We start from the raw sequence: 12,478 nt of genomic DNA, 5'->3' as shown, positions 1-12,478 counted from the left end.
TTGAGTCAAAGCTTAACCCCATCTCTCCCTCAGCCCCGTGTGCAATTGCTTCCTAACTTCCTAACTCCCTACTCTAAGGCTTCTGTTTCTTCACATTGGCTCATGTGAAAACGGGCACAGGATGCCAAAGGCTGGGACATTAATTTCCACAGAATTATTTAACCATGTGTTTACCAGAATCGCTCTGTCTCCTTTTTGTACCTCCTCCTGTAACAGAAAAACTGCATTCGACTTAAAACCCAGGATTGTCTCCTCCTTCCTGGCGAATGCTTGGAGGACAACTGGGCTGCTCCCTCCCAGTTTACATCAAAGCCCATCTGCGATATTTCCTGCTCTGCCCAGAGGGAGCTGAACGGAATAACGACCGAGCTGCACGAACGGTGACTTTGTGTGTCAGATCTAAAGGATTTTTTCCCCTTGAGCAGAGGCTGTCACTCAGGCGCATCGTTTCAGTTCAGCGTTTGGGACGTGCGCTGCCGTTTCTCCCAAATCCCGTGTCCCTGGTGGAATTCAGCCTCTTTTAGAAGGATGTGCCTTAAAATCGGTGGTTTCTACCCGCTCTGCCACGCTTCTGGCCAGCAACACAAGACGACGTGCTGAAATAAGGAAACTTGGGAAAGGTGTGTGTGTCTCCCAGGAGCTGTCTAACCAAACGTAATTACACCAAGCACCACAAAAGTTACTTGTCCTTAAAAACTTCTACCTTCAGCTGTCATCATTATCCAAGTTAATCTTCTATCCAAGTGAATTATGTATAATAATATTTACATATTTAAAATATAGGCAAAATTCTTTTTAAATTCAAGAAATATCTATATGAATAAGTAACTCTCAGATTCCCTAAGTTATTGGTTTGGTCATGGCACAATTTTAAATAAGTTGTGTGATCCCGTGGAATGAACAGCTACAGTCCAGATGCAAAGAACGTTATATAGCAGGGAACTGCAGAACTCTGGCGACCCTTTCCTTAATAGTTTATTATCTTAACTAAATAAACCCTCCCCTTATAGAATCCTAAAACGGTATTAGATAAAAATACAAATATGTACAACAGATGAAAAAAGTAACACTACTGTAAAGGCCTTAGGAATTTTGTAGCTCACACACTTGTCAACTTTGCATTTTCTATAAAGCTAATATTTCAGTAAACTGTGGCAAATGTTTTCCATTGTCTGCCACGTTTCCTTTGTCCACTGGTAGTTAACGTCACCTTACCACCGCGGGATGAGATGAAGGGAACGTGGCAGCAATCTCAAACTTTATCTCAAGTATTAGTAATTTTCACCAGCTTCGTTTCTCTAGCCACCCTTGGTTGGTCAGTGGTCCCGCGAAGTTTCTGGCCACCACTTCCCCCCGCGTTACATGTTATAGGCCACGTAGATGGGGTCTAACTGATCGGCCAGAAAACTGTCGCGGAGATGCATTCGCTGTTTCTCTCCTCTGGAATTGATAGGAATAACTCCAGGATCTACCACCACCACCACTCCCACAATCAGGTAATGTTCTTCCAGGACCACGTTGGTAACTAGAGGAACTAAATCCAGAGCTTCTTGTTCGCAGCCACACAGCTCCACGACCACCACGAGCAAGTTGGTCCATGTGAATACAGCACTAAAAATTGAGAAGAAAAAAAACAAAACAAAACAAAAACAGAAAACCCCAGTTATTTTCACAAGCACAAAGATCCCAAGTTTACGCTTCTTTACCCTTAGATGGAGTTTACCACCTGCTTTGGGCTGCATTTCCAAGGGACCTGACTCCAAGACCTACTCCTGACGTGCCAAAGGTCAGATCAAACATATCTCAGCACGACCCGGTGCGACACACGACCTAAACGCCGCTTTCACCGCCTCAAACCTCACTGGTTCTTTGCACTACGAAGCAGGAAATCATCGTTTCTATTTTGAACCCAGGCTCGTGAGAAAACATTGAGTCAGTCAGCCCAGTATTCTGATCTACAGATGGGAAACGAGGTGCATGACTTGCTGGTGGTAACACAAAATACACAAGGCAAATTCAGACACTTTTTTTTTTTTTCCTTTTTTTTTCTCCTGCTATTAAATCCTGCATCTTTGCCTAAGGATGGCTCCGTGCCAGCCAGGTTAGGGTGCATTCCTTTTCCAGGGCTGTTTTACCATTCAGCAATGCTCCTGTGCGTTCGAGACACAGAAGTCTCGATATCGATCGGGTGGTAACGCAGTCCCCTCAGTTCCAAAGTCTCATCCAGTGCTCCAACAACATACAGTGCGTCGTGGCGCTCTGGAAAGGAGAGATGGGGAAACGAAGTCAAGAAATGGAATTCAGATAAAACAAATTGTCTCTTGTATCCAGACACGCGGCTCAGGACTTATTCGCTGCACAGGACGAACGAACACTCTTCATCTTCACTTAAAAAGATGAAGACCAATTTCTGCCGTACCTCCGCTGGCGGCCGTGAGCTCCGTCCGACGCACGAAGCCGAGGTACCCGGTGCGAGCCCAAAGCGTCTGGGCAGCGTCGCCAAAGCTCAGGCGGGTGTTGAAGTGGTCAGCTTGGAGGGTCTCGTTGTCATAGATGGTGTAGTAGCCACTGGCCGTGTGAGGACTGTTCACCCAAATCTGTACAGGACGTGGAAAACGGTCAGATCCACACACCACAAAACCAGAGCGTCTGCTGGGTGTTAAAGTGAAGCAAGTAATAAACTGGAACGAGAAGGTTCTCTTGTTGTCTAAGATCTTCCAGATCCAAAACCTGTTTGCATTTAGCTCAAACCTCCAAATATCCTGTAGAATCTTAAAACCGCGTCTGGCCGATCTACTCTCCTAATAACAGCGAGCTGAGGATTAACTGAGTAAATAAACTGTGGATTTTTGTAACATGTGGAGTCCAAAAATTGGTAATAATCTATCAACACAGATCAAATATACTGGTGTGTCATCAAGACAAGGGAAGTAAAATGTAAATTAGATTATTTGGGAGCCAGTTATGCAAGACCTAGAGTGGAATAAGCCCTCCTTTCTAGCAGGCTTTCTTCTTCTTCTTTAAACTTGACAGTAAAATAACACATCCAAATCCTGAACGCTCCAGCAAGAATCCAGCTTCGAAAGGCTCTGGAATTACTTCCACGGACAAACTGTCACCCAGCAGCCTGGATAACTGAACAGAGAACGTGGCTCAAGCAGCAGACAGCAGGAGAAGCCACCCCAGACAGCGACTCCGTGCTTACCTCCCCGAGATGAGAGTCTCCCAGAGGCCCTTTTGTCTCAGGATTAACAATGACCACTTTGACTCCCGGTAAAATCTGCGGATCACAAGAGGGAACACGTAATCCGTACGTGAATTATCTCCACGCGCAGCTGACACACGCAGGCTGCTCCCTTGCTTCTGGAAAGGCATGCTTTCACCCACAGGAGTTACACACAGGTGTAAAACACGCTGGGACACGTACACCGAAGGATTTTGTGACCTGAGAGCCACCTAAGTAAGGGATTCTGAGCCTGTGAATGCTGCCAGACCTTGATTTTGAAGAATTCAATGTTAAAAACTACTGGGATACATCCTAATCCATTTAAAGAAGGGAATAAGTGAATCCCAAACACGTGCTGATTTCAAGGATACGACAGCACTTCTGATACGACTCACTTGCTGTAAACAGAACCAATGCTCCCAGTTGTTTCAGCAAACCATGCTGCTCCTCAACCAACAGATACTTTATTATCAATTAAACTAAACTTCCCAGAGGAACGGTGTAACCAGCTATCACCTCTTATCATGCCACACCACACATCTGCCTTTCCCAGCTACACATCTGTATCACGGGGGGGGGATTACAGCGAACGGGTGGTCACCAGAGGCTGTGTGCCATGCCTCTGGTGGCAACAGGAAATTACCTTCCCAGATTCAGAAAGCAGCAGGCTTTGTGGAGCTCCCCTTTCCACCAGACGTACTCTGAAGGTGAAGAAAACATCGTCAGGGAAAAAGAGAGCTGGAATCCATCAAGAGGTGTGCTAGCTCAGTGCCACTGCAACACTTCATAGAGTTATTAAATAAGTTTAAGTAAACTTACTGTACCTGTCATGTCTCAAGGACTTCAGATCTACATACACCGTGGTGGGATCAGGCCCAGATGTTCCCTGCATTTTTAAAAAAAATTAATGTATCTACAGAAGTCAGGGAAACTTCTGCCTGAGCTCATAAACGTTTCCAGGAGTTTCTTACTGGCAGCAAAATTCATGTTCACATTTCCCCCCCCCGCTGCAGCTGCACTAAGGGAAACTCTTCACTGAACGTTATCTTCTCTCTATGCTGAGTGTAACACCAGGGCAAGATGCATCTTGGGGAGGGGGAGCTGCTATGGAGACAGCCCCAGCACTCTGAGCTATCAGCCCTGGAGCAACTAGAGTCCTTGTTTACATGGAAATAAACATTCCCTAATGTCATGTTTCAGTTGTTTTGAGCACCTGTGACATGATGTGGCAGCTGAAAACAAGAGAAGCTGCTTAAATCTTGTGCCAGCTGCTCTAGAAAGTAGGTGTTGGGCTACGCCAACAACCAGAAGCGTGTGCGGATCGGGAAGTTTGCCGATTCAGCACACAACGGAATCTGGAAGTCTGGTGCCAGTGGCACAAGAAGAAAACAAAAAGGTTTTCTTTTTAACTTTTTAAGGCACGTGTGTTACCTGCAAGCAGATGGCAACGTTGACTCTCGATCCGAAGGTGGTGCTCACAGCCCGAGAGGACAGGCCGATGTCTTTGAAGAGTTTGGAGAAGGAATGAGTGAGAGAAACTCGCGGCCGTTCCTCTGCAACGACCACACAAGTCCGGACACAGGACAGATTAATTCCTCGTGCCTGGAAAAGGGACAAGTGAGTGCAAAGGACTGCTTGTGTTCATCACCTCCGCCACACGGCACCCAGATCCGTCCCCTCACAAGTGACGTTTGCTTTTTATCCCTGGAATCCCAAAGAGACCACTCAAGAAATGCAGGATAAACCCTGTTCTTTTATTCGAGTCATTTCCTCTTTCCAGCTTCTATTTGTAACTGTAAAACGTGTCTGACCAGAGCCTGGAAATGCTGCTGGGACAAAACACGCATCGACGGCGCTTTCCCTCTGCGGCAGAACGTACAGCACACGCGCTGCAGCGCTCTTCTGGAAACCAAACTAAGTGAGAGTAAAGCCACGGACTGAGATTACACCCAGTCTTCAACAAAACCGGGAGCAGAATCCCTCATCATTTCCGGACACGATCACGACGGCAGTGAGCAGCACGAGCCAGCTGTTCAAACCTGGGCGTTACTCTAACTGGTGCCGCGCCACCGAGCAGACACCAACAGGACAAGCCTGATCCTCAATCCCACAGATGGAGCAGGCTGTTTCAGTAAACCCCATGCAAAAAGCCATCTCGAGTGTTTTATGGGGCTATTTTCTCATCTCCAAGGAGAAAACACCTCGCTCTGGCAGATGCCCTGCCGTGGGTGCTTCGCCGAGCTGCTCGGAGCCTTCGCTGCAGACTGTTACATAAGCAGCTCTGCAGAGCGCTCCGCTGCTGGCATCCTCCCGGGAGGGTTTGCCCAGCAGCCTCTGACACTCGCTGCCAACGGGCCACCTACCCTGCGACACATACACCCTACTCCATTTCAATCCTTTTCATTTCCTGGGGCTGCAAATGTGGTGGTTTTGTGTTTGTTTTGTTTTTTTTTGTTGTTGTTGGTTTGCCTTTTTGAGCGAGCTGTGGACTGGGGACTTCTGCAGCTGGAACACTCTTATATTTAACAATCATACCACTTCACTTGACTACCAGTTTCCTTGGTTTATGTCACATAACATTCAGGAAGCATTTCTTACCTTTAACATTTCAACTTGGTTTCCAAGTCCCTTTGTGCACAGTTCCATGACTGAATAGGAACAGAAAGTGTCCCTTATTTTATACTGGCTGACAGTAGATAACCAGAGAAAAAGATTGGATTCCAGCTCCATAGGAGGAATTAAAATTGACTGGTGTCCAGAATACACACTGCGAAGAACATAAAGGAAGAAAACGTTTTTGTGTAGCATGTAGTTATCTTTAAATTAATATTGACTGTATTTTCACATTACATTCCCAGCTAGACCAAAAGCAGGTTGTGGGACTGTACATCTGAGGCAAACTGGTAATAGCTCAATGCCCACCTTCTGTAGCAACATGGTTTTAAAAATACAACTCACTGCACAACAATTTATATACACACCACCGTGCACACGTGCTGTCAGAGTGAGGGAAGAGAACTGGCTCGACCACACAGTTTACAGAACAAAAACTCCCTTGCTGCAACGTATAATCAAGGAAGAAAGGCAAGAGCAACATTCTGGAGCCAGTAATACTTGGCAGCACAAATACACATGGTCAAGACAGGATAATATCTTGTTAATCTGCAGGAAAAGGGAACGTACTATTGTCAGTTCAAAGACAAATTCTCCCCTCACTGTAAATTAGTCATTTTGGAAATGTCAACATATCTGCCTGTAATTACAAAAGATAAAGATGTGGGCTGCCACTTCCCACTATAACCAGCTGAGAGCTAATCTTTCCCTTTTTCCCCTTAAAATTCATACCTGCAAAGGCACCAGAGCACAAAACCTAGTCCACAATAGGGGTCAAGACAGATGGCAATCTGCCGAGAGGAGTAGAGCTCACACTGCAGCTTGATCGCCCTGCAAAGGCCACTCACCGCTGCGTGGGACATCTGCAACACGAGAGACAGAGACTGCGCTGAAACCCAGCGACACCAAAGCAGGACTTCACCGAGACACGTAGATAAGAATAAAGACAGGTTTGCCTTGATAAACTTTTCCATAAACTAGGCATTTTCTTCCCTTACCTTCCAGAGCAGATGCAGAGCACTGCAGAACCCTGTGAGCTACAGCAAAACCAGAAACAGTGACACCAACAGCTATTGCTCAACAGTTTTAGGCATCCCGGACTCCAAACACAGCTGATCACTAGTGACAGTCTACAGCTTTCATCTTCCAGTTTCTCATCCTCTTCCCTGCCAACTGCATTCCCATCCTGCTCTTGGCGAGGGCAGAGCAGCAGCTCCCAGCTGTGCCGCTCGCATTGCTCGCTGCTCTCCCAACAGGCAGCTCTCCAGTGGGAGGCAGCAGCAGAATTCCTGATGCCCACTGTAGGGACCTGTCTTCCAGCACTGCAGAACTAATTCTTCAGCACAAAGTCACACTGCATTGTCTGCAGCGAATCCATAGCTTTACTGGAAGAAAAGCAAGGTCTTAATCTAAGCTAAGAGCCAGCTTTGGTGGAGGTCGAGGGGACAGGGGGTTCAGAACATCAGCCAGAGACAAGACATCAAAACTTTCCTCTTCTAAAACCACTTTACTGTACCTTTACTCCTGTAAGCATGCCTGTCGTGGAAACACTAAAATCTAGATATGCTAACATTTCGGGCGTAGGTGGCTTGTAGATCTGAGACAGGCGCTTCCTGGGCAAGTCATCTGCACAAGAAAGGAACAAACGTGGTTAGTTTTTGATTATTGAGCTGGTATCTGAGAGGAGAACACAACTTGCAAAGAGCCCGTGATGGACAAGAATGCTTTAATTCTCTTTCCAAAAGAGGCAGATGACAAGACTCTTGCCAAAGTTCCCATGTTGAAAATTATTTATTCTCAGAAAAAGGGAGAAGAGACCAACTCGCTCTTGTCTTAAGGAAACGAGCAGTTGTCTGCAACATGGCTTTCAGGAGAATTGTTTCCCATGCATAGCTCGACAAGTGCAGAAGGGACGTCAGTAAATGAGGTCAGCCCTAGCTTCTGTCTTGAGTTGGTTTTCCATGTATTCAAACAAATGGGTAAGAGCCATCCAGTTAGCACCCGAAACGGAGGACAGTCCCTTTGGAAGTCCCTGGAAATGCCTACAGGGAGCTTCAGAAAGTCTTTCAGCCCATGGAGCGCACCTGTGTCAATGATGGTTGGCCAGGTTTTCACATCTACAGCAGCAGCTGCCTCTCTGGACTTCAGCAGTCTCATTAAGGTCTGGGTTGTGAGAATACAGGCAGCTTTGCTGACCTACAAAGATAAACACTTACTGAAAAAAAAAGACAGACCAAAGCACATCCCGGTGGCACTGCCACTGCAGGGTTTGATTCAGAGAGTGTATTTCACCACCGGTAGCCAGCTTCCTCTAACTAACTGCATTAATTTCTTTGGCTTTTGCGACACTGCTCTACTCTGCCTTCACTAAAACCCCAAACACATATGATCTTTAGAGCAGGCAAGAACATCACACAGCCCACATCCAGCTTTCTCCCCATGGTTCCACCGGGGAGGTGGCTTTTCCTGGTTACTGGGCTTGGAAAGTAACCGGTAACAGGATCTGCACTTGCCCAGCAGTAAGCAGTGCTGAGGTGGAATTTTGGGTGGTAACATCACACATTAGTACCTCTCAGAAACCATCTAGCAATTCATCTCACCACATAAGGAACTGAAAGGAAGCTGTGGGGAGATGGGGGTCAGTCTCTTCTCCCACGTTAGGAATGACAGGACAAGAGGGAATGGCCTCAAGTTACGCCAGGGGAAATTTAGGTTGGATATCAGAAAGAATTTCTTTCCAGAGAGGGTTGTGAAGTATTGGAACAGGCTGCCCAGGGAGGTGGTGGAGTCCCCACCCCTGGAGGTGCTTAAAAACCGTGTGGATTTGGGGTTGAGGAACGTGGTTTAGGGCCCCTGACAGTGCAGGGGGAACGGCTGGACTCGATCTTGAGCGCAGCGAGCGCCCCGTCACCCACCTCCACGATCATCCGCACGGTGGGCAGCGTAGCAGCGAGGCTCTGGGCATGAGGTGGCCTGACGGTCACGGGGATGCAGCCAGCATACAGGCAGCCATAGAACGCCGTGATGAGCTCGATGCCTGCAAGGACACGACGGGCGGTAGTGTAGGACACTGGTGGGTGGACACCCTGGTGACACCAGTGTCTCCTCCGAGCGCTTTCTCTCCAAGCATCAGTTACAGTTTTCATTGGAAGGTACCACACACACTGGTCATTTCCAGAGCACAGATGTGCCACGTAAGCAGTCCCAACCCCGAGGGCAGCACAACGAGGAAGCTAAGAAAGCTTGAGATAGGGGACTGGGAAAGTGGAGAACACTGAGCACACAGCAAACCATATCCGTCTTACAGGAAAAGAGTGTCCCCAGTATCAAATGACTCAAAAGTCAGTCAGGACAAGGAAGAATTGTCTGGTAGAGCAAGAAGTACACACACCAGAGAGCGACTCCCACCAGTGGAGAGCATCTTGCACACGCCAAGTGACAAAGCTGTGTGCTGCTGGGCACCGCGGGCAGATGCACTGCCCACTGCTCCCAGTGCAACGCTGTGGAAAAGGCACCCAGCCACAGAGGAAATGCCCATTTTTTGCACAGCTGAAGACGATGGCACCAGTCTCTACCAGAAGCAACTCTGCCATTTCTCATAGCAAACTAGGTGCTTTCCCTGGATGGGAAGCTGCCAACTGGCAATGTCACTTCAGACAAACAAGACCTGAACAGACCAGGAGCTGAGGAGTCTCTGGTAGGGTGACTGGTGCAATTCTCCAGTGCGGTCACATGTTTCTAATATCCTTGTAGTGAACATATCACACCAGAAGATCTGTGATAACCACCAAAGTCTTTAAAGTTTTTATTCTAAACATCATGACAACAAGATCTAGCCAGGAACAAGAAGGTACAAATTGGCTTTTCCAAAACTCCAGAGAAACAAAGTTTGAGTCCTGATACTGCAACTGCAAGGCATTAGGACAGCCCTCTCTGGAGTCAAAACTGGATCAGTGCGTTACGTCATCCCTAAGGCATTGCTGTTTCAGTGATCTCTCCTGTGTTTTCCAGATCCCAATGAGATTCCAAAGAAAGACGATGCTGCATTTCCACAGTGGGTTGCAGTCATTATTAAAACTTGCTTACCAGGAGGATAAAGAAGCACCACATTGTCTCCTGCATTGAGATGCCCTTTGTCACACAGAACTGATGCAATTCTCTCAGCTTTTTTGTGCAACTGAAGGCAGGTGGCTGTGCACACAGTGGTTCCCTTGAAAAGAGACAAAAATGCTCTCAACAAGGCCTGGCACAACACATGTGTCAGTAAAATGGCTGCTGGAAAAAAAAAAACCAAAACCATCCAACAACTTGCTCGCTAGTGTCAGTCTATAGCTGCCAGTTATCTATACCTATAGGCTGCTGGCATTCCATGAGCCATTATCCACTACAGCAGCACAGACTGAGATGGAGTTAGATCTGCTCTAGAAAATTCCACCTTCCAGGGAGTCAGTTCAGGTCGTCTGGTTGCCCCAGAACCTTGCCAGAATGTACTCAACAGGGATACACCATTAACTGATACAGGAACCAGTGGGACCTACAAACACGCCCAGTTTGAAAACGAAGCACTGAACCATGACAGTGATTTAGATGCAGTGACCTATAGGTTCAAAGGTGCAAATCTGAAGTTACAAATCTACGGGCAAAATTTGACAGAGAGACTAAACAGAGGACACTGGAATCAGCAAAAGATTTTAAAGATAGTCTCAAACTTGTGCTGAATAACGTGCTGTGGACCTTAAAAAACCAACAACTCAGCACTGACTGTACCTTGGCATTTAATAAAAGGAAGAGTGGGTGGTCAGGAGTCGCTTGAGCTCTCCACTGCAATACCTCTGTCAGGAACTGGTGCTGGAAGAAAGAGGCAGCAATTAAATACTCGTACTTCTACTTCAGAAGTAGCTTCTACTTGAGCCTGCTTCACATGGCTGCTTTGCATTCAGCTGTAGGGTAAATTCTTGCCCATTCTCTAGCTGTAACAAATACTGATTTACCTTTTTAACTAAATCATTGTCTTCTATTTGACCAAGATCTCTTCCAGAGGCTTGAGCAATACGCTTCCCAGCAACCAGGTTCCCCACCATCACAGAGGCAGGGCCAACGCCTGTTGGGAAGGAACAGCCATGTGAAATCTGGACTTTTAATGCAAATGAGAAGGAACTGGCCTAACAGCAATCTGCTGGAGAGCAAAGGTACAAAGATTCTCTCTAGGATCCTACTGCTCCTGGGCATGGATGCAAGAGGAGAGGTAATGAAACCCCACTGACAGAGTTCAGAAGGCATTGCTAGTCTCCTGTTCGTCAGCAGAGAGAATCCCAATGAGTTCAAAGGTAGGAATCAAAATTCCTGGCTGCCACATGCAAAGAGAGGCCTCAAACGCACACCAGTCACATGCCACAAGGCAAGCTCTGGTCCCAGCAAGCAGGGCACTCGGTGTCGGAGGCACCGCACAGCCTCACAGAGACTGTGAGCTTCAGGTTACTAACGCTGAACAAAAGGGGCTCGTGTTACCTGGCTGTTTCTGCCGGGGTTTTGGCAAGTTCGTCACGCACGTGTGCGGGCACATGAGGATGTTGCACGGATGCAGAGAGCCTTCCAGAAAGTGCTGCTTGGTTTGAGAGATATGGATCCCTCCCAGCGGAGTTTTTGGCAATGTATTGGCTGGCACAAGGGCAAGGCAATACACACCCACTTGGTGAATGCTGTCAATTGCCTAGAGAAAGGAGAGACGGTCACTTGAAGTCTAAGTACTGCTGGAGATGGTCTGCTGTTGCTGGCTGCACTGACACATGGCAGGAGAAATCCCTGTGTTTATAAGGTACTGGAGGAGCAAGTCAGTCGCTATCATCCCATTTCACCTCTGTAAGGTCAGCGAGCCCTACAGTTAAGAGTTAAGTGCTTGTTAGCACCCCTGCCTTTATAGTCCGTTTCATACACAAGAAATCCCTTTTTAAATCTTTCATGACCAAAATCCCAAAATACACACTGATGCTTGATGAATCACATGAGTTTGATCTCAGGATTTTATCCATCTGTCTCCTCTGAACCATCACACGCTGTTCCTTTTCGTCCGCCTCAACACTCAGGCATCTAATGTATTATTCAGACCAGCAGGTACTTCCCTGATTTTTCTCCCCAGTTTGCATACATCACAACCTGAAACAGCATTCCCAAGAACGACAGACATGCAACGCAGGCAGCTCTCAAAGTAAGTATTTGCTCCTCATTCTGCTTTCTTGGGACTACACTCACTCGGCTGTTTTAACCTTTCCCTGCTTAGTGTCTCCGGGCTGAAAACACATCTCCAAAGATAAGGGCAGCTTTAAAGCCTAACGTTGAGCACCAGTATGATCCAAGACTAAAAGCAGAACTCCTAAGCTTGAGCACTGGTTCTGCTTTGCAGTGCTGAGAGGCAACTGGGTTTCTCTGCACAGTCGTCTTGCCAGCGTAACGCTACTCTGCCTTTCCCAGGACCTTCAGGACGTGACAGAACAGCTTGTACACAGCAGATGTACCCAGCTTGTGACCCTGTAAAAACACCTTGTGCCAAGAGGGATCGTGAGCCTGTGCTCTTGCCATCTGGGGCGTGCTGATGGCCTCTGATCTGCCCACACACTGAGAAACGGCACCAACTCACCCCGT

General features: G+C 47.3%; 1 protein-coding gene across 4 annotated transcripts in view; it reads right to left on the bottom strand.

Annotated features, from left to right (window-relative positions):
- DIP2B (DIP2 acetate--CoA ligase B (putative)) overlaps nt 1-12,478 on the bottom strand; it is a 66,105-nt gene continuing 53,627 nt past the window's right edge. For 2 of the 4 annotated variants that reach the window (XM_086628603.1, XM_086628604.1), the window contains 16 exons: nt 11,348-11,549; nt 10,831-10,940; nt 10,607-10,687; nt 9,926-10,049; nt 8,755-8,876; nt 7,924-8,035; nt 7,356-7,465; nt 6,572-6,702; nt 5,825-5,993; nt 4,658-4,828; nt 4,051-4,112; nt 3,870-3,927; nt 3,206-3,280; nt 2,420-2,597; nt 2,136-2,259; nt 1-1,611 (listed from right to left, as the gene is read on the bottom strand). In XM_086628603.1, the coding sequence (XP_086484729.1) occupies nt 1,359-1,611; nt 2,136-2,259; nt 2,420-2,597; nt 3,206-3,280; nt 3,870-3,927; nt 4,051-4,112; nt 4,658-4,828; nt 5,825-5,993; nt 6,572-6,702; nt 7,356-7,465; nt 7,924-8,035; nt 8,755-8,876; nt 9,926-10,049; nt 10,607-10,687; nt 10,831-10,940; nt 11,348-11,549 (2,082 nt within the window). In that variant the 3' untranslated portion in view covers nt 1-1,358. The other 2 variants (XM_086628606.1, XM_086628605.1) reach the window with 2 other exon arrangements.

This window comes from Tauraco erythrolophus, chromosome 31 (assembly GCF_009769465.1).
Source record: "Tauraco erythrolophus isolate bTauEry1 chromosome 31, bTauEry1.pri, whole genome shotgun sequence".
NCBI lineage: Eukaryota > Metazoa > Chordata > Aves > Musophagiformes > Musophagidae > Tauraco > Tauraco erythrolophus.
Note: the sequence above shows the minus strand (reverse complement) of the source record. Positions and strands in the feature narration are given on the sequence as shown.